Source organism: Oncorhynchus masou, chromosome 33, assembly GCF_036934945.1.
Source record: "Oncorhynchus masou masou isolate Uvic2021 chromosome 33, UVic_Omas_1.1, whole genome shotgun sequence".
Taxonomy (NCBI): domain Eukaryota; kingdom Metazoa; phylum Chordata; class Actinopteri; order Salmoniformes; family Salmonidae; genus Oncorhynchus; species Oncorhynchus masou.
This window is the reverse complement of record NC_088244.1, coordinates 25,674,099-25,695,068: the sequence shown is the minus strand read 5'-3', so window position 1 is coordinate 25,695,068 and position 20,970 is coordinate 25,674,099. Positions and strand designations below refer to the sequence as shown.

Here is a 20,970-nt window from a genome sequence, read left to right as displayed (position 1 = left end):
TAGCAAAACATTCCCATTTAATACAGTATATAGTTCAGATCATAGTGGTTGCGTGTGACTCAAAAGCAAACAGTCAATTGTGAGCGCAAATGCAGAAACTGGCCATGAAACTGCAGTACTGAAACCCATTGATTTCTTATAAGGCCTCTCCCAATATACTGTAACTTTTCTTTGCCATTCAGATTCCTATGGGGCACAACATGCTTCATAGTATTTCTAAAGAAAATAACTTCATCTCACCTTGACATTTAAAATGTGACCTTGCAACACCAAAATGATACAGTATTTAAATTATTTTGATAGAAAATGTAATGATACACAATGCAATTACTGACTCATGAATATAACCTTTACAAAGCTCAGTTGCTGTTGTTAGTGTCCTCGTAATCACTATGCTGGCATGTGTGTAGTCAAATACAGGCATATTTGATATATTCTCAACAGGGCATTTTTAAGGAGAGTCGCATGACTCATTCATACTGTTCATATTTCTCCATACTTCCAATGGCCAGCGCCCACTCCAACTGTAGCCAAGTCAGGGAACAGAGGGAGTAGAGCTTGAACCAGTAACCATACACACTGCAGTTATGCTAAAAAGTCCAGACTAGCAATGTGTCAGTTTTGGTTCTTAGCAGTGTGATCACACAACTAGAGCTCTTTGGTCAAGAAGACACAGTTGTGGCTTATCCAATGAGGTTCTTATCCATGTTAACCGTGGGCAACACAATGTGTCCAGCCCTGGGCCCTCATATAAAGGTAAAAGGTATTTGAAACATTATTATCCCTGTAACTAAAAGTTTGAAATAGTAAAAACTCAATGGATGAGTGCATAGCAAGGCAAGAGTAAGCATGAGAATTTGTCGATTAGAGGAAATGGAGAGAAGAGCAATACTGACAGCATGGACATGAAAAACTAACAGTAGTAACCTCCTAGCCAAGTCTGGTATGGGTGGAGAGCTAAATAAGATGAGCAACAATAAAAAGGGACAAACAGCTGGACTAGGCAACCATTACTCATTGTACTGTAAATGTGTTGGGGATATAGTGACAGAAGTCAAGAGGAGGGAGAGAGGGAGACAGGTGAAGAAGGGGAAGGTATGGTGTCAGCCAGGTTATAGGTGGAGTTTGGAGAGGATGACAAAGGGGTAAAAAGAGGCCTGGTGGCAGAGGGGGGTGGGGAGTGGAAAGCAGCAGTGACTGTGGTGGGCGAGTCCGAGCTGACCTCATCCCCTTCCTCCGAATCCCACACCTCACTCTGCAGATAGTCCGCAAACAAGGCTTTGGCGCGCTGCAGCACCCTGCCCAGATTGTGTCGCCGAACAAGGCGGTCAAAGTGCATAGCCAGCTCGTTGTAATCAAAGCTGTTCTTTATAATGTGGTCTCGATGCTCCAGCAGGATCGACAGGCACAGGAACAACATGAAAGGATTCCCTTTACCAAACTCTTGAGGCGGTGGCAGGGAACACGGTTTGATGGTGGTATTCTCTGGTTTGGTTGAATTTGGAGTGTTGGGTGCAGTGCTGGAGGCTCTGCTGCAAGGAGAAGGGAGGTTACTGGGAAAGGACTTGTTCACTGTGCTGACCGGCAGCGAAGGAAGAGCTCTCCCGAAGGACAAAATAGGGGAGGAGAGCAATGATCTAGTCAGTAGGGGAGAGGAAACCAATGACCTCCCTGTGGGGGTAGCGGGAGAGTTAGCTCCGGTTCCATTCGGCACCGAGGCAAAGGAAGCAAATCCTCTTGTGGCTTTCTCTGGCGACTCAACCCTTCCGTTGGGTAAAATGGGGGAGGTGTACTTTGGTGACGGAGTGTCTGGGAGGGCACCTCTCCAACTTGAGGGGGAGGGAGTGGAGCCTGGAGACGGAGAGGAACCATTCTTCCAGCTTGGCAGACCATGAGGAAATGGGGAGACCGGAGAGGCTGTTTGTCCATTAGGGGAGCTCCTCTCCTCCGTCTCTGGGCTGGAGGACTTGTCATCATCCGTTATAAGAGGTGCCCTCTCCCCTGGATCCTCCTCGCTGTCCTCGGTGACCTGCCGGGCCAGTGGACTTGATACAGGGTGCAAGGAGGCTTCCATCTCAACAGGACCCTCTGGTGGGTCTCTCTCCACGAAATCAAAGCTGTCCTTGTTCCGTGCATTGTAGTATTTGAACTCACCAAAACTGGTCTGCTTCTCAAAGGGAGGAACAGGCGCATTATTGTGCGCCTTCTCCTTTCCTACGTAAGGCATGTCAAAGTTCCCCTCACCCTCTCTTCTGGCTCCTCTGTCCTCCCGCTCTCCTTCCTCCATGTCGATCTTTCTCCCGCCGTCTGCCTCCTCTCTTGAGGGCCTCAACATGTGTCGTCTCCGCTGCTTCTCTTTCTGCTCCCCTTCTTCTTCTTCACCTGTGAAAGCAGGCCTCTTTTCAACACCACTCTCAGATGTCATTCTGGTCTGGTCTGTCTCTAGGGGAGGCCCAAAAAGCTCCACTTCCGTTTCAGGAGGATCAGGAGGCAGGGAGCTCCAGGTGACCTCCAGCATCCTCAGGGCATCGTCGAAGGCAAACTCCCGTTTGAGTTCCAAGAGCAGCCAGCGGTAACAGAAGAACAGATCATCAGCTCCGCGGGACACCAAGTAACAGTAGAACTCGGGGTCTGAGTACTGCAGTAGCAGCTTCAGATGCTGGAACTTGACGGACATGAGTTGGCCATCCGGGCGGAAATTGCCCTCTAGGCGTTTCATGATGCCACAGAAACAGATGAATGCATGTGCCTCATTGTCCATAACGGCAAGTATCGGAGAAGCGATGTCACTCATGCCTTGGCAGTACGACACCTACGAAACAGAGTTGAAATGAATTAAAACACAGCAAAAACTAGGATTACATACACTACATTACCAAAAGTATGTGGACACCTGCTTGTCAAACATTTAATTCCAAAATCTTGGCCATTAATATGGAATTGGTTCCATTCAGCCACAAGAGCATTAGTGAGGTCGGGCACTGATGTTGGGCGTTTAGGCCTGGCTCGCAGTCGGTGTTCAATTAATCTCAAAGTTGTTCGATGGGGTTTAGGTCTCTGTGCAGGCCAGTGATGTTCTTCCACACTGATCTCGACAAACCATTTCTGTATGGAACCCGCTGTATGCACAGGGGCATTGTCATACTGAAACAGGAAAGGGTCTTTCCTCAAACTGTTGCCACAAAGTTGGAAGCACTTAATCGTCTGGAATGTCATTGTTAACTGTAACGTTAAGATTTCCCTAGCCCGAAACATGAAAAACAGCCCCAGACCATTATTCCTCACCAACCAAACTTTACAGCTGGCACTATGCATTCGGGAAGGTAGCGTTCTCCTGGCATCTGCCAAACCCAAAATCGTCCGTCGGACAGCCAGATGGTAAAGCGTGATTCATCCCTCCAGAGAACGTTTTTCCACTACTCCAGAGTCCAATGGCCGCGAGCTTTACACCACTCCAGCCAACGCTTGGCATTGCAATCTTAGGCTTGTGTGCGGCTGCTCGGCCATGGAAACCAATTTCATAAAGCTCACGACAAACTGTTATTGTGCTGATGTTGCTTCCAGGCAGTTTAGAACTCGGTAGTGAGTGTTACAACCGAAGACGGACAATTATTTCATGAGCTGCGTTCTTCAGCACTCGGCTATCCGAGTGACCTACCATTTTGTGGCTGAGCCATTGTTGCTCCTAGATGTTTCCACTTCACAATAACAGCACTTAGTTGACCGGGGCAGCTCTAGCAGGGCAGAAATTTGAGAAACGGACTTGTTGGAAAGGTGGCATCCTATGACGGTGCCACATTGAAAGTCCCTGAGTTCTTGAATAAGGCCATTCTTCTGCCAATGTTTGTCTATGGAGATGACATGGCTGTGAGATCCATTTTACACACCTGTCAGCAATGGGTGTGGCTGAAATAGACAAATCCACTCATTTGAAGGGGTGTCCACATACATTTGTCTATATGCTGTATCACTGCAAGCAGACAGAGTTTACTAATCATAACTCAAATGTAAATAGACAGAATTGAAAACGCCAAACACCAGCGTTGAGCATATATTTGTTCTCACTGAGCTAATAACACCACACCCCTTAGCATGTCTGCATGTCAAGGAATGTAAAAGGAATGCAAACATGTCCGTATAACGTCACCATCAGGCTACCAAAGAGGACGGGAAAAAAATAGATCCCAACACCTGTGGATGTGTAATGGCAAAGGTGGTAAGCAGGTCGGTGAGAGCGGTGAGGTGGGGGCTGTCCTCGGAGCCGGCGTAATAGGGATGGGCCCGGTCGGTTCTCAGGACATCCTTCAGTACGTTGCCCCTGATGAACTCCAGGTCCTCTGGACTGACCCTAGCTGACCACTCCCCCTTCAGCTGGTCGTACTCCCTAGTCTTTCTCTTCATGTAGTCCATCCTCTCCTGACCGGTCAGCCCATCGGGGTACACGTTCAGGAGGTAACGCCACACAACCTGGACACAGAGGAAATGACAGATCTGAAATTATTTTTTACCACAAACTGTCCATTAGAGAAGGGGTTTGACATGTAGGATATACACCAGCAATTTGTAGGCTCTATACTCCAGTATTTTGGATTTTTAGATCAAATGTTTCATATGAGGCGACAGTAAAGAACACTTCTACATTAATGTGGATGCTATACCATGATTATAGATAATCATGAATGAATTGTGAATAATGAGTGAGAAAGTTAAAAGGCACAAAGATCATACCCCCAAGAGATGCTAACCTATCAACATTGCCAATAATAGGGGAGGTTAGCAATTTTTTTCATCATTATCCACAATTCTTTCATGATTATCCGTAACCATGGTAGAATCCACATTAATGTAAAGTGTTCAAAAACATATTCTATTCTTATTTACAATGACTCCAAAATGACAATACATGATTTACCATTCCCTTCTATTGGGCACAACATCATCTGAAAAACAACCAAAACAAATGTTGCAAGGTTGTTGTAGTCTTGGCATGCTAGAAATATGGGACCAAATACTAAACTTGACAACTTTAATACACGTAAGTGAATTTGTCCAAATACTTATGATACCTTCAAAATGGGGGGACAAGATGCATAAAGTGCTTTCATTTGGTAAAACAGATATGTATGAAAATACCCCCTATACACTCACTATATTGTATGAACATAGATATTTTAGATAGTGAAGCTAAAACATTTAATTTGACTCTGAGGTGGCACATTCTGTACTGCCACCTCAGAGTCAAATTAAATGTTTTAGCTTCACTATCTAAAATATCTATGTTCATACAATATAGTAAGTGTATAGTAATTTAACAATATCGCTCTTCTACATTCAAATGGCATTTCGTTGTGCTCATTTTCTCATACATTCATGTTCCACATTGAATGACCTACATAGATACTCTGTTTACACTCTGAAGTGAAACATGCTTTAGTCCCACATCTAATTCACACTTCGGGAAATGATTAATAACCAAAGACCATAAGTACACAATTCCCGTCAATGTTGTGGAGACCATGGGCCCTTCTCAAACTCAAATGTCTGCGTAAATCTCCCATTGACACCAATGCATGGTTACAAGAAAGTGTAAGTTAAACACACTCAAGTTAAGATTCGGCACGATGGGATTTTATTTGATTTTCTAGTACTTTCAATTATATTTGTGAAATGCTTTGGTATCGAGGGTTAAAATAGCTGTCTGTTAGTTGTTGGAATCTCTCAGTGAATGCACTGTTACCTTGCGTAGTGAAGGCTCTACCCCACCATGATAGATGCGTAGCCTCAGTTCCTCTGGTCGGGAAAGCTGGCCCTGGCCGTTGAGGTAACTGTGGAACTCTGCATCGCTCAATGGGGGCTTGAAAGGCTTCACCTCCTCCCCATAAGACCAGCTCAAGGCCTGTTGTACTCTGGACAGTGTTCGACCCATCATCTGAACAGAGACAGACAGCAAGAGATTAAACCGCAGGTGGGTCTTTGGGAGCAACACTAACCTATGAACTGGAGTTATTTAGCATTAGCAGAAGGACCTGACTCAAGGCAGCAGTGACTGGCTGGTAAAAAAGATGGCTGACAGGGTGAAGAGCGAGAGCGTTGTCAGTAACCTGGGACAGTAGGGACTGGGTGAAGGGGAGGGCAGCAGCCGCCAAGGACCTCCTATCCCCGGGAAGCTGGTCAGAACAAATCACTTCTTTGGGGCTTATTATGTCCCAGTCTTCCATAACGGGACCTAAAAGGAAGAAGGAGGGTAAACGAGATGGTCGTAAAATGGGACTGTATGAAGGAGAGGCCAACAAATACATTGCAACAAAAAAAAGCTTCAATAGGAGCTACTTAACACAAGCTAATTTACCCCATTTCCCAAAAACTTATACTGAATGAAAGCGTGCACACACACAAGTTCTTCAGGTGGTGACCCAAAGGAACACATCAACAGAACGTTTGCCAGGTCTGCTTACTGTCTTCGGCAGGCTTAATGTCCATCTTGAGTTGTAGATAAGGTTTAGCTGCACTGACAAATGCAGCATCTAAATCCCAGTCAGACAGGAGCGAAAGATACACTTCCAAATCTCCACGGTCCCGGGATAGGTAACTTATTCCAAAGTTGCGTTTTCTAATTAGGAAACAAGAAAATAGCTGATAGCAATATTTAAAAGGCTAATATCAATTCTAGAAAACATGGCAATCCAAGTCATTCCATATCCATCTCCATAGCTTTGCCTACAGTAAAGTTTGAAAAGGTTCTCACGAAACAATACTTTCTAATATTGTCTTCAGAATGGTGAAAGTGCAAAATAATGGTGGAATTCAGATATTCTGTCAATGTTTAGCACTATCCCATGGAGTTTTTAAACTATGGCGCACGACATGGTTCAATGCGCCAACAAATCAGCACAATCTACTTTTTCAAACTGCAGCCATCTTGGAGCTAAAATTGGGATCATGTAAACTGTGCTAATGCCAATACAAAAAAAGAGAAACGAAGAGCAATGTACAAAAGGGCAAACTTAATAAAGTGCATGGAGGCTGCCATTTTTATGCACCTCCACAATTCTGCTTGCCATGTCAATCAACAGCACTGTAGACATTATTATGTTGATGCTCCTCCTCACCCATTTAACTCAAAGGCTCGGATGAGGATGTGCTGTAGCACCTCAAGTGATGTTATCTGAGGATCCACAGCAAATGAGCGAAACTCCACTGGCAGCATCCCCTCACACTTCTGAAGAAGGCGAGAAACAATCATGTAAACATTCATTGAGGTACATTGTAGGCCTATTTCATATCATCACTGTAAACCATGTGTGACTGAATCAATGTCATTCTTCAGTTCCAATAAAAAGGCTAGCCTGGGTTCCAGAATGAAGTTTTGAAATTCAGTTAACCCAGGCTACCAAAAGCCAACAACAAAGGTGAATGTCATAAATAGCAGGCTGACCTTCTACAATGGCAGACTAACCTTTTTTTGTAACGATTGGGTCGTAGATCAAAAAATGGTGTAGGCTATATTTGTCACAAGAGAGCAGAAATGCTTCCTTTTATATCACTAAATGACGTGTCACCAGTTCTCAGTCAAGAGCTCAGAGCTGATCTGGTGATGACGGCGATGTTAACTAAATGACTCACTACTATTACTAAAGCATCACGACAACGGTATAATAACCAGCCACGTCACTGTGGGGTTCTGCCTGTGAATAACAGTTCATTATTTGGTATAACACAATAAACCATTCTAACTAGCTGTCAAGATTCGCTGGTTTAGTTGACTCTCAATATTGCTTTAAAATTGTTTCCCCGGTGCACGATCACATATCAACACCAGCAGCAGGTAGCTAGTTAGACCTATTGTCAATAATCGAATCGTTCTAATCCGTTATTTTTCATAGATACATTGTTTACTTTTTGTAGTCAGAAGATCCAAGAGAGTTACGTTCAGAATAACGGTCCATCCTCATTAGATGTTAGCAGGATCAATGCTAAAAAAAAAACAAAGCACCGTTCTGGGTAGAAGAAAATGATAGCAGTTCAAACTGCGACAAGCTAACGCAAAAGTCACCAAAATGTAACGAGAAATGGCCAAAATACGTCAGCCACAGTGATAACAATAAAGCTAGCTACCTGGAAATGTGATACATGTCAAAGGGTACCCCAAGCTAGCTGCAGCTATTCCATCGTTCACATATTCCTCACCTTGACTTTGACACGCACTACGCCCCTCTCCTCATCAGTTGCCATGTTGATGAGGAGTCCACTGGACCCGCGATTGTTGTATTCAATTCGATTTTTCTTACATAGGCATTTGTCAAATTGGAAGAGAACGGTTGCGGCTTTGTCCAGACCTGTACATCTACGACATTAAGAGAAATCTGTTTCCTGTTTGAAGGGAATTTGTTTAAAAATAAAAGCTCATTCACACATTTGCAGTACTTCACTGAAGCTAATTTGTCAAATATTTCCGTGATTATGTTCTGAGTAACAAGAAACAGAAAATATAATTTACTACAGGATTTGAGAATAATCCGATGTTAACAGTTTAGCTCAAAATTGGAAAAATGCCCCAAATGCCTTTCTTGCTAACAAATGAGGACTTTTAATATCTCCAAAAAATATTGACGTTTCAGCTTTCACGACTGGAACTCGGGATATGACGCACGTATACATTACATCATTTAGTGCTGCGTTGAAGGAAACTCGGAACACGGTAATATCCAACATGGAAACTCTTCGTAGAAAGATGATGCCCTAGTTTCCCACCTGGAAAGTGTAGATCTTTTTGTATGGAGGTCAATGTGAGAATGTTGAATTTGGTCAACAAATTGAATTGCAAAATGTGCTACTTGAGGCTTATTTGATCGAAATAGAAGTTTGGTAATGTTTAGCTTGTTATGAATGTACTGATATAAGGAACCAATACACACAGTCAAGTGGGAAAGCAAAAGCTAGCATTTTCAACGGCTGGCCATGCTTTCCACCTGGCTACCCCAATCCCGGCCAACAGCTCTGCACCCTGTCACAGCAACTGGCTCAAGGGCTTCTCCTTCGCCGAAATCCAGACAGCTGATGTTCTGAAAGAGCTGCAAAATCTGGATCCCTACAAATCAGCTGGGCTAGACAATCTGGACCCTCTCTTCCTAAAATTATCTGCCGCCATTGTTGCAACCCCTAGTACTAATCTGTTCAACCTCTCATTCATATCGTCTAAAATTCCAAAAGATTGGAAAGCTGCCAGCGGTCATACCCCTCTTCAAAGCAGGAGACACACTCAACCCAAACTTTTACAGACCTATATCCATCCTGCCTTGCCTTTCTAAAGTCTTCGAAAGCCAAGTGAACCAACAGATCACCGACCATTTCAAATCCCACCGTACCTTCTCCGCTATGCAATCTGGTTTCCGAGCTGGTCACGGGTGCACCTCAGCCACGCTCAAGGTCCTAAACTATATCATAACAACTATCGATAAAAGACAGTACTGTGCAGATGTCTTCATCAACCTGGCCAAGGCTTTCGACTCTGTCAATCACCGTATTCTTAGCGGCAGACTCAATAGACTTTGTTTCTCTAATGACTGCCTCGCCTGGTTCACTAACTACTTATCTGATAGAGTACAGTGTGTCAAATCAGAGGGCCTGTTGTCAGGACCTCTGGCAATCTATATGGGGGTGCCACAGGGTTCAATTCTCAGGGCGACTCTTTTCTCTGTATATATCAATGATGTAGCTCTTGCTGCGGGTGATTCTTTGATCCACCTCTACACAGACAATACCATTCTGTATACATCTGGCCCTTCTTTGGACACGGTGTTAACAAACCTCCAAACAAGCTTCAAAGCCATAAAACACTCCTTCCGTGGCCTCCAACTGTTCTTAAATGCTAGCAAAACGAAATGCATGCTCTTCAACCGATCGCTGCCCGCACCTGCCCGACTAGCATCATTACTCTGGACGGTTCTGACATAGAATATGTGGACAACGATAAATACCTAGGTGTCTGGCTAGACTGTAAACTCTCCTACCAGACTCACATTAAGCATCTCCAATCCAAAGTTAAATCTAGAATTGTCTTCCTATTTCGCAACAAAGCCTCCTTCACTCATGCTGCCAAACTTACCCTCGTAAAACTGACTATCCTACCGATCCTTGACTTCGGTGATGTCATTTACAAAATTGCCTCCAACACTCTACTCAGCTAATTGGATGCAGTCTATCACAGTGCCATCCGTTTGTCACCAAAGCCCCATATACAACCTATCACTGCGACCTGTATGCTCTCGTTGGCTGGTATTCGCTACATATTTGTCGCCAAACCCACTGGCTCCAGGTCATCTATAAGTCTTTGTTAGGTAAAGCTCCGCCTTATCTCAGCTCACTGGTCAACATAGCAACAACCACCCGTAGCACGCACTCCAGCAGGTATATTTCACTGGTCATCCCCAAAGCCAACACCCGCTTTGGCTGCCTTTCCTTCCAGTTCTCTGCGGCCAATGACTGGAACAAATTGCAAAAATCACTGAAGTTGGAGACTTATATCTCCCTCACTAGCTTTAAACGTCAGCTGTCAGAGCAGCTTACCAATCGCTGCAGCTGTACACAGCCCATCTGTAAATAGCCCGTCCAACCAAATATCTACTTCATCCCCATATTGTTATTTATCTTCTTGCTCTTTTGCACCCCAGTATCTCTACTTACACATCATCATCTGCACATCTATCACTCCAGTTAATACTAAATTGTAATTATGTCACCTCTATGGCCTATTTATTGCCTTACCTCCCTAAGCTTACTACGTTTGCACACATTGTACATAGATTTTTGTATTGTTTTTGACTGTATGTTTGTTTATCCAATGTGTAACTCTGTGTTGTTGTTTTTGTCGCACTGCTTGCTTTATCTTGGCCAGGTCGCAGTTGTAAATGAGAACTTGTTCTTAACTGGCCTACCTGGTTAAATAAAGGTGAAATAAAATAAATACAAATAAATGGCGTGGCATTCCGGCAACTTTGAGAAAACCAATTTTGTATTGGAGTTGTGCCTGTTGTTTTTGTTTACATGTGTATCTGCCCTCTTATTGGCTGGAATGTTCTCACCTGATCCCGCCCCTTCCTGTCTGCCTTTGCAGACATTCATTCCCATTTTTACAGCAGTCACTCCACTATCTTTTCAGTTTACAATCTTTATGTTAATTTTGACTTGGAGGTTCTCATTAGCATAGAGTTGATCAGGCTGTTGATTTTTGCCTGTGGAATGTTGTCCCTCTCCTCTTCAATGGCTGTGAGAAGTTGCAAGATATTGGCTGGAACTGGAACACGCTGTCCTACATGTAGATCCAGAGCATCCCAAACATACTCAATTTGTGACATGTCTGGTGAGTATGCAGGCAATGGATAACTGGGAAATTTTCATCTTCCAGAAATTATCATGCTGAAACATGAGGTGATGGTGGCAGACGAATGGCACGACAATGGGATTCAGAATCTCGTCATAGTAGCGCTGTGCATTCAAATTGCAAAATGTTCGTAGTTTATACCTGCCCGTACCATAACCCCACCGCCACCATGGGGCACTCTGTTCAGCAAACCACTCGCCCACACCGCGCCATACACACTGTCTGCCATTTGCCCAGTACAGATGAAACTGGGATTAATCTGTGAAAAGCACACTTCTCCAGCATGCCAGTGGCCATCGAAGGTGAGCATTTACCCACAGAAGTCGGTTACGATGCCAAACTTGTCGTCAGCTCAAGACTCTGGTGAGGATGACGAGCACGCAGATGAGCTTCCCTGAGACAGTTTCTGACAGTTTGGGCAGAATTTCTTCGGCTGTGCAAACCCAGCTTCGTCGCCTGTCCGGGTGGCTCGTCTCGGATGATCTCGCAGGTGAAGAAGCACGATGTGGAGGTCCTGGGCTGGCGTGGTTACATGTGGCCGGTTGAACATACTGCCAAATTCTCTAAAATGAGAAATTAACATTCAATTCTCTGGTAACAGCTCTGGTGCAAATTCCTGCAGTCAGCATGCCAACTACATGCTCCCTCGAAACGTGAGACGTCTGTGGCATTGTTGTGTAATTAAACTGCACATTTTAGAGTGGCCTTTATTGTCCCCAGCACAAGGCGCTCCTGTGTAATGATCATGCTGTTTAATCAGCTTCTTGATATGCCAACCCTGTCATGTGGATGGATTATCCTGGAAATGCTCACTAACAGTGATATAAACAAATGTGTGCACAACATTGAGAAATACGCTTTTTGTGAGTATAGAATATTTCTGGTATCTTTTATTTCAGCTCATGAAACATGGGCCCAACTCCTTGCGTTTATATTTTTGTTCAGTGTACAACGTATATGATATATAGCTGGAATCCTCAAATAATCATTTAGTAAGCAAAATAGAAATCTCATTCAAGAATTATAAAGTGACATTTCTTTTTCAAGAGGATTTACCAATTCTTGAATTCACCATCTTACCATACTTCCCTCCCTTGGTGGAGTGTACTGTTCAGAAACTGACATGAAACTGCTACAAAAACAACACATTTAGTTAAAAAGGTCATTCAGTGATTTGGGTTGGCATTTAAGTATTGCATTTTGTAACAAATTCTTATTTTTTTGTAAATTTCTATTTAATTTACATGTATTTTGATACATTTTCCCATTATAAACAAACTAATATGGCAGCTTAATACATTTGGACCATTATGATAACATTGCGCCACCAATAGGAGCAGCAACACCAATGCCAACATTTAGGTAATTGAGGATTTTCATAAAATGGAGGCCACAGAAATGCAAATCTATGGTCAATAACCCTTGTAAATTCTTTTAAAAAAGTGATATGATTAATAATTTCTCACAATGCAACACAAATGACACTTTATTTAAACACAATTCTCAAACCTCACATTTACGACACACAAAAAGGGGTTGATTAACTAATCCTTTCCTTTAATATAGGCCCCTATGCTCAAGGTCCTTTGTAATGAGTGAATTTCAAGGCGGTAACACCAATGACTTAAAATATACTTGTAAAAATTCTAATAATCAAGATCCATTACTCAAAACTCAAACTGATGCGGTCATAAGATACTGTATGTCATTATATGACATCAGTCCGTTACAGGCTACATGGTTAAAATGAGATTTAAAAAGTCATGTGACAGATATCAAAAACATACATTTGTACATGGTGTGGATAACAAGTTACAACCTTAACTAACCTAAAAATAAAACTAATAGCTAAACCCATCAAATGTCCTGGCCAACCAAGTGGTATTGGGTGACTTGAATAGGCAGATATTATGATATGCTACTACTGTAGGCCTACTGGCATATAATAACCCAGCAGGTGGCACTCATGATCCGTGCAGACCTTTAACCTGTTCTGGGTTGTCCACCATGCCTCCTTACTCTCAGCTTAGCCTCAGTTCCTGCATCTTCTCATATTCAGTTTGCGGTTTGTGAGATCTTGGATTGTCCCTCTCAGCGGATGTGAGCCATCTCCTCCAGAAAGGGAGTCTTCATGCAGCCAGTGCAAAGCTGGTCCATCCACAGGGGAGCCTCGTGCTGCAGGGGGGTGCGACGAGGGTAGAAGGTGTAGGAGAGGTCGTAGTTCAGCAGACAGCTGATGGATGCCATGTAGACATCAGAGAAGCGGCACAGGCGACGGGAGAAGTAGGTGGGATTGTGGCAGGTGCGGAAAATGCTACCAAAGTGAGGGTTGAACAGGTTCTTGGTCACAGCTCTGTGAGGGGGGAAAATGAAAGAAAGGAAGTTCATAGGTCAGTACGAAGCTTGTTAAGTCAAAATTACACTGAATCTTTTAGGTCTGACTTGCTGTCCGATGGTCTTGATAAATTAAATTTTGAATATTATGACATACACTACATGACCAAAAATATGTGGACACCTGCTCGTCAAATATCTCATTCCAAAATCATGGGCATTAATATGGAGTTGGTCCCCGCTTTGTTGCTATAACAATGGTGGCGAGTTTTACACCACTCCAGCTGATGCTTGGCATTGCGCATGGTGATCTTAAGCGTGTGTGCGGCTGCTTGGCCATGGAGCCCAATTCATGAAGCTCCTGATGAACAGTTCTTGTGCTGATGTTGCTCCCAGAGGCAGTTTGGAACTCGGTATTGAGTGTTGCAACCGAGGACAGAATTTTCTTGCGCGCTACAGCACTCGGCGTTCCCGTTCTGTGAGCTTGTGTGGCCTACCACTTCACAGCTGAGCCATTGTTGCTCCTAGATAATTTCCACTTCACAAAAACAGCACTTACAGTTGACCAGGGCACCTCTAGCAGGGAAGAAATTTGATGAAGTGACTTGTTGAAAGGTGGCATTCTGTAATGGTGCCACATTGAAAGTTACTGAGATCTTCAGTAAGGCCATTCTACTGTCACTGTTCTATGGAGTTTGCATGGCTGTGTGCTCGAGTTTAACACCGGTCAGCAACAGGTGTGACTGAAATAGCCCGAAAGCACTAATTTCAAGGGGTGTCCACATACTTTTGTATATTTAGTGTATAATATCTACGAACACTAGACTCACCGAAGCTCTTCTCTCTCCTTCAACCAATCCTGCAAAACTTTCTTTGACTCTGGATCACGATGCATCTGCAACAAGTCCAATAAAAATGTTTTTACTTGAACACTTTCATCTTAACATAAAAAAACATGGCATGGCTGATGGGTAAAAAAAAAATCATAATATTATCTTGTAGTAGTAGTGATTATTGTGGGGGTACAATTGATTGGGACCAGAGTATGTGCAGCGGAGCATGACCAATTTGACTGGAGCGCTGAGCGAGATTACCAAAGGCTGGAGCCTGCTCCAGTAGCGCTCCCTTCACAAGCTCAGGGCATGCCTGGCCCAGCATGCATTTGTAGTCTACTTGTGTGCTACTATAGCCCCTTGCTTTAGCTACTGTCATGGAGTTCAAAATATTTTAATAAAGAAACTGATAAAAACAGTTGCAAAATCAAAATGACTTACAAGGATGAGGACCAAGAACCAGAGGGGGAGTGCGGTGATGTAGTGTCCACAACTAAAGAATCATTATGGAATCTGAAAAGACGCGTATCCAGAAAGCACGATGGTGTACTTCGTGTACATGCTAAAAGAAAGGAACAAGGTGGGCAGAAAAAAAACCTTTAGGCCTACCTATCCTACCTATAGAAAACTAAAACACCTCTGCATCTCTGCCCAGCCTGACCAGAGTGGCCAAAAGGGTGTTTAGCATCCCCAGAGGCTCTGCAAGCTCAGAGAGGATATTCTCCACTGCTGGCCTGCTCTCCAGGCATCGTCGCATGAGTCTGAAACCACAGACTCTGGCCAAACTCGTGTTTCTAAAAATGAATTCAACAGGCACAGTAGACTAAGCCTAATAAAGGCATTTTACATTTAATTCTAAGTCACAGCCTATATACTCAATTTATAGACTATAATGATACAACGAAATGTTTAAATGCTGAGAGCTTTATGTCCCTATCAGCCTATTCTGTCACACTCGCAAATGCTTCACATTGTATTCCTTTGTAGGCTATAGCCTTAAAATAATACAGCCTAAATAAGTCATTTTAGTTCCTTCTTAGGCTCCCTGTCTGGCTCCTGACCTATTTAGAGTTTATATGTTGTATAATATTTCATGTAGCCTATTTGAAATGAGCGCTCCTTACATTCCCCTTTTCATGTTTATTAAAATAATTTTTCAAATCATATGGTTTGGTTTTAATACTTCAAAACCATATGGTAGGTCAAGGCAGTCACAAAAATAGATTGGTTTTGGCTAAATTGTGATTTTAATGAATGGAGCGAATTTTGAGCAGCATTTTTTCCCACACTGAGTGTGGAGCGGTGCTGCTCCATGAGCAATAAGTGGGATTTCCAACCGGTAAACGCAACATTGCTTTGACCTCACAGTTTGACGATTTATATGTTGTAGAACACCCTATAGCTCTATAAGTGTACCTGCATGCGCTCCAGCAGACCAGTGAGTGCCTGCAGCCAGGTGAGGCCCTGGGCATACTGCTCCGTGTTCACAACCCTGGTCTCCACCTCCAGCTCCGGTACTATGGCTCCTGTCCGCCAGCCGTGACGCAGCATCAGGTCCTGCAGAAGAGCATGAGTAGTCAGCCCAGTACAATGACTAGCCACAACATGACACAGGTTATTACAGTAAGCACAATGTGGGACACAGACCTTAAAACAAAGTCAATTTCTGTTTGCAATTTCCTGTGTGGAGAAATCACATCCACACTGCCTGCATCAGTCACCAAAATATTCAGACATCGTACCAGTACCACCACAGTACCAGTCAAAAGTTTGGACACACCTACTCATTCAAGGGCTTTTTCTTAATTTTTTTTATAATTTTCTAAATTGTAGAATAGTGAAGACATCAAAACTATGAAATAACACATATGGAATCATGTAGTAACCAAAAGTGTTACATTTTGCTATTTCAGATTCTTCAAAGCAGCCACCCTTTGCCTTGATGACAGCTTTGAAATCTCTTGGCATTCTTTCAATCACCTGGAATGCTTTTCCAACAGTCTTGAAGGAGATCCCACATATGCTGAGCACGTGTTGGCTGGTTTTCCACTCTGCAGTCCAACTCATCCCAAACCATCTCAATTGGGTTGAGGTCAGAGGATTGTGGAGGCCAGGTCATCTGATGCAGCACTCCATCACGCTCCTTCTTGGTCAAATAGCCCTTACACAGCCTGGAGGTGTGTTGGGTCATTGTCCTGTTGAAAAAACAAATGATAGGCCCAAACCAGATGAAGTATCGCTGCAGAATACTGTGGTAGCCATGCTAGTTGTGTGCCTTGAAATCTAAATAAATCACAGACAGTGTCACCAGCATAGCACCACACCTCCATGCTTGACGGTGGGAACTCTGTATCTCACAAAGACAGGGAGGTTAGAACCAAAAATCTCACATTTCTGTCAAAGGACAGATTTCCACCGGTCTAATGGCAATTGCTCATGTTTCTTGGCCCAAGCAAGTCTCTTCTTATTATTGGTGTCCTTTAGTAGCTGTTTCTTTGCAGCAATTCGACCATGAAGGCCTGATTCACGTAGTCTCCTCTGAACAGTTGATGTTGAGATGTGTCTGTTACTTGAACTCTGAAGCATTTATTTGGGTTGCAATTTCTGAGGCTGGTAACTCTAATGAACTTATCCTCTGCAGCAGAGGTAACTCTGGGTCTTCCTTTCCTGTGACGGCCCTCATGAGAGCCAGTTTCATCATGGCGCTTGATGATTTTTGCAACTGCACTTGAAGAAACCTTACAAGTTCTCTAAATGTTCCAGATTAAGACATGAAGGTCAGTCAAAGTAATGATGGATTGTCATTGCTCTTTGCTTATTTGAGCTGTCCTTCCCATAATATGGGCTTGGTCTTTTACCAAATAGGGCCATCTTCTGTATACCACCCCTACCTTGTAAAAACACAACTGATTGGCTCAAAGGCATTAAGGAAATAAATTCCACAAACTAACTTTTAACAAGGCACACCAGGTGACTGACTACCTCATGAAGCTGGTTGAGAGAATGCCAAGAGTTTGCAAAGCTGTCATCAAGACAAAGGGTGGCTAATTATTATTAATATATTAACATATTTTAATTTGTTTAACACTTTGTGGTTAATACATGATTCTATATGTGTTATTTCATAGTTTTGATATCTTCAATATTATTCTACAATGTAGAAAAAAGCAAAAATAAAGAAAAACCCTGAAATGAGTAGATGTGTCCAAACTTGTGACTGGTACTGTAAATATAGTATGACTCACTGCCAAGTCACTGTACAGATGATCTCCAAAGTACAGCACTTTGGATCCTCTCCATCCTGTGAGCCTGAGAAAGTCAAACAGGTTGCCCTACAACAAGGAGACAGTGTAATGAATGTCACAAGGAATTATTATTAAGTTAAATCAGGCAATGGTTGAAGTTAACAGAGGAGGAAATATGACAAACATGGATTGGCAAAACTATAACATGACAGTAATTATGTGGTCATGGATGTGCTCTTCCATCAAATTCTGCTGAGGCTTTAGCAATAGACAATTATTGGCCTTGAGGTTCAGTCTGGCAATGATGTCGGCAGGGTTCTTAGAGGAAAAGTACTGCATGGTTAACATGTCCAACTGTGAGGCAACAATACATGTAATTTAATCAAAGTAGTATCCATTTATCACCAAGCCTGATCGATTGTCCCCAAATCCTGTCCAGATAACAGAGAACGAGGTGGCCTCATGCTTGTCACATATTAAGCCACAGAAAGCACCGGGCCCAGATGGACTACGGGGCAAAGTACTGAAGGTCTGCATCGACCAGCTCAAGGGAGTCTTCACACAACTGTTTCAACTCCTTCTGAGCACCTGTACTGTGCAAAACTCCTGGAAGGTGTCGACCATTGTACCGGTGCCTAAGAAGTCAGAGGCCAAATTACAAATGACTTTCGCCTATGGCTCTCACACCCCTTCTGGCCCAATGCATGGAAAGGGTTGTTAGTAAGCACCTTACCCTGTCCATAGCAGATCATCTGGACCTGATACAGTTTGCCTATTAGTCAGAGGGGGACTGAGGATGTTATCCTGACCTTGGTGAACATGGTGGCTAGTCAGTCACCTTCAACATGATAAATCATATGCACACGTTATTTATTGATTTTAGTTCAGCTTTCAATACAATGCAAATGCACATACTGCTGAAACGACTACTGGACCTGAATGTCAACGGCGGCCTGGCAGGTTGGATCAAGGACTTAAACTGACCGCCCACAGATGGTCCTCATGAATGGGGCCCTCTCTGATGAACTGACCCTGAACACAGGGGCACCCCGGGGGTGTGTCCTTTCACTGTTGTTGTTCTCTACCGACACTAATGAAATGAAGATCCAACGAAACAATGTGAGACTTTTCAAGTATGTGGATGACATGGCTCTAGTAGGACTCTTTTCAAGTATGTGGATGACATGGCTCTAGTAGGACTCTTTTTTAAAGATGCTACGTCAGATGGGTACAACTATTTTAAACAGATCAAAAACCTTCAAGAATGATGCTGGTCAAGTACCCTCCACATCAAGGTGGAAAAGACAAATGAGCTGTTCATCAATGGCAACAACTTGCCAATGTCCCAACCTCTTTCTGAATGACCAACCAGTGGATGTGGTTGAGTGTTTCAAACATCTAGGGACACAAATTGATAACAAACGGAGTTTTACAGAGAATGCAGACTATTTGTTTTAAAGCAAGCCATCGCCTGTTTTTAATCAGGAATTTGAAGGCGTTTGGAGTCAGTCAAGATGCTCTGGAGAGGGTGTACAGCAGCTTGGTGGAGAGCATCCACACGTTCAATATGACAGTCTGGTATGGTAATCTGAGCGTGAGGAGCAAAAGCAAACTGACCAGAATAGTAAACACAGCCAGCAAAGTAAATTGGTTGACCACAGGCACATTTGAGCATTCTGTTCCACAAGTCAACCATAAAGAAGGCACTGGCTGTCATTGGTGACCCCTCCCACCCTCAGTTTGAGAGGCTTCTCTCTGTCCGGCACTTCAGAATGCCCATGGCCAAGAAGAACCTGTTCAAACATTAATTCACTGTGCTGTTGGACTACTAAATGCAACGCAAATTTGATCCGTATATGTACTTATCTATCCAGTGCAGTTGGGACAGCGGTCAGTTGTGAGTGAACGTATGGCCTATGTTTTTAGTATGATCGACTGACTGGTTTAAGTGTGTATGATGTGAGAATGTATGTGATCCTTTAAATGGAAGGTGATGTCCATCCTGGATGGACAATAAAGTTTAGTCTATTCTATTCTGACCTAAATTCAAGGACAAGACTAACATCATTGCACAGGCTTCAAAGGCCAACTTTGTAACACCAGCCTAACTCAGACTTTGGACATTTCATTCAGGTTCATTAAAGAGTTAACATGCCAGTCCAATCATGCGTCATTCACTTCCCACAATAAAAGGAACAAACACAGTTTTGACATTGTGGTAATTTGTGAGATTCACAATCTGTTACGCAAGTAGTCAATGCTGGTAAATCCTGCAACTGAGTTAGTCACTTTGAGTTGGCCATATATTTTCCAAGTTGGAAAAGACAGTACCAGCCAACGTGCCACTTTAGTTCCATATACTGTATACAGTAATACTGCTGGGTAATGTCTACACTCCTACCTGTTTGTAGACCTGGCCCTTATCCAAGCTCTTGATCTTGTCCCACTGAAGGTCCCCGTTGCTATCCAAACGTCTGAAAGGTCTGCAAGTGGCAAATATGGTCACAGAATGACCTTAACAGTATGCATGTTCTGTGAATTTATGTGAAGACCAAAGTTTCGGAATTTGGACACTTCTTGATTGGGAATATAAAGGTTTGCAGTGTACCAGACTTACTTGCCACAGCTGTTGAAGAAGTGTGGTTTGTCAGCTTGAACAATGACAATGTCAAATAAGTCCCTCCAGTCCTTTCCTACCATGTATTTCATCCCTTTGTCTCTAAATGAAGAAAAAAAGCTGGTTAGTCAACAACCACGAAAGGTACAGATAATGTGCAGAGCTGAACGTGCCCAGAGAACAAATCAACAACCTGCATGTATATCTCTGATTAACTCAGTTTGGTTGATGGTGGCACTCACACAAAGCTAAATGGGCTGTTGGTTATAAGGAAGAGCTTCTTGCCATGGCTTGCCAGGCGGTGTAGAACTGCATATGTCTCATCACCTCTGAGGATATATTTCTCTGTGGGAGGGAGATGAAAGGGGGGGGGGTCAATTCCAACTGGAATATCCTGACTTCAAGCAGACTGAGCTTCCCTGAAGCATTTCGAAAGTATGTAAATATTCCACTTCCATCAGAATGTATTGTTCCTTGGAAGAAACTGACAGATTTTCCCATTTGGAAACAGTCCTGTAGCATTTAAGCAAAATATGAAGGCATTTAAAGTACTCTTCTTGA

The 20,970-nt window shown here is 43.2% G+C and overlaps 2 protein-coding genes across 5 annotated transcripts in view; both read right to left on the bottom strand.

The window, feature by feature from the left end:
- LOC135528121 (TBC1 domain family member 25-like) lies at positions 1 to 8,339 on the bottom strand. Of its 2 annotated transcripts, none has more exons than XM_064956956.1 (7): positions 8,188 to 8,339; positions 7,110 to 7,219; positions 6,456 to 6,610; positions 6,027 to 6,226; positions 5,738 to 5,929; positions 4,192 to 4,467; positions 1 to 2,812 (listed from the first exon to the last, which is right to left on the bottom strand). In XM_064956956.1, exons 1-7 carry the CDS (start codon positions 8,230 to 8,232, stop codon positions 1,055 to 1,057), a joined length of 2,736 nt encoding a protein of 911 aa, XP_064813028.1. In that variant the 5' UTR covers positions 8,233 to 8,339; the 3' UTR covers positions 1 to 1,054. The 2 variants fall into 2 exon arrangements, with proteins under 2 accessions (XP_064813028.1, XP_064813029.1); XM_064956957.1 differs by having other exon boundaries at positions 6,102 to 6,226.
- Positions 8,340 to 12,850: 4,511 nt separating this feature from the next.
- Positions 12,851 to 20,970, bottom strand: part of LOC135528120 (5'-nucleotidase domain-containing protein 2-like) — a 29,956-nt gene continuing 21,836 nt past the window's right edge. Inside the window, exons 8-15 of one of the 3 annotated variants that reach the window (XR_010453507.1) lie at positions 20,652 to 20,754; positions 20,410 to 20,511; positions 20,194 to 20,275; positions 17,793 to 17,879; positions 15,964 to 16,104; positions 14,989 to 15,109; positions 14,545 to 14,609; positions 13,715 to 13,733 (exon numbers count right to left, since the gene is read on the bottom strand). Coding sequence is in view for 1 of the 3 variants with exons in the window: in XM_064956955.1 (XP_064813027.1) it covers positions 13,472 to 13,733; positions 14,545 to 14,609; positions 15,964 to 16,104; positions 17,793 to 17,879; positions 20,194 to 20,275; positions 20,410 to 20,511; positions 20,652 to 20,754 (842 nt within the window). In the remaining 2 variants the exon portion in view is untranslated. Of the gene's footprint in view, positions 13,734 to 14,544; positions 15,110 to 15,963; positions 16,105 to 17,792; positions 17,880 to 20,193; positions 20,276 to 20,409; positions 20,512 to 20,651; positions 20,755 to 20,970 lie in introns of all 3 variants that reach the window. The other 2 variants (XM_064956955.1, XR_010453506.1) reach the window with 2 other exon arrangements.

Coding starts and splice junctions, on each gene's coding strand:
- LOC135528121 (XM_064956956.1), bottom strand. CDS start 8,232: ATGGCAACTGATGAGGAGAGGGGCGTAGTGCGTGTCAAAGTCAAG. Junction 6,611..7,109: donor CGAGCCTTTGAGTTAAATGG/GTGAGGAGGAGC, acceptor TTTCCTAATTAG/AAAACGCAACTTTGGAATAA. Junction 6,227..6,455: donor CATTAAGCCTGCCGAAGACA/GTAAGCAGACCT, acceptor TCTTCCTTTTAG/GTCCCGTTATGGAAGACTGG.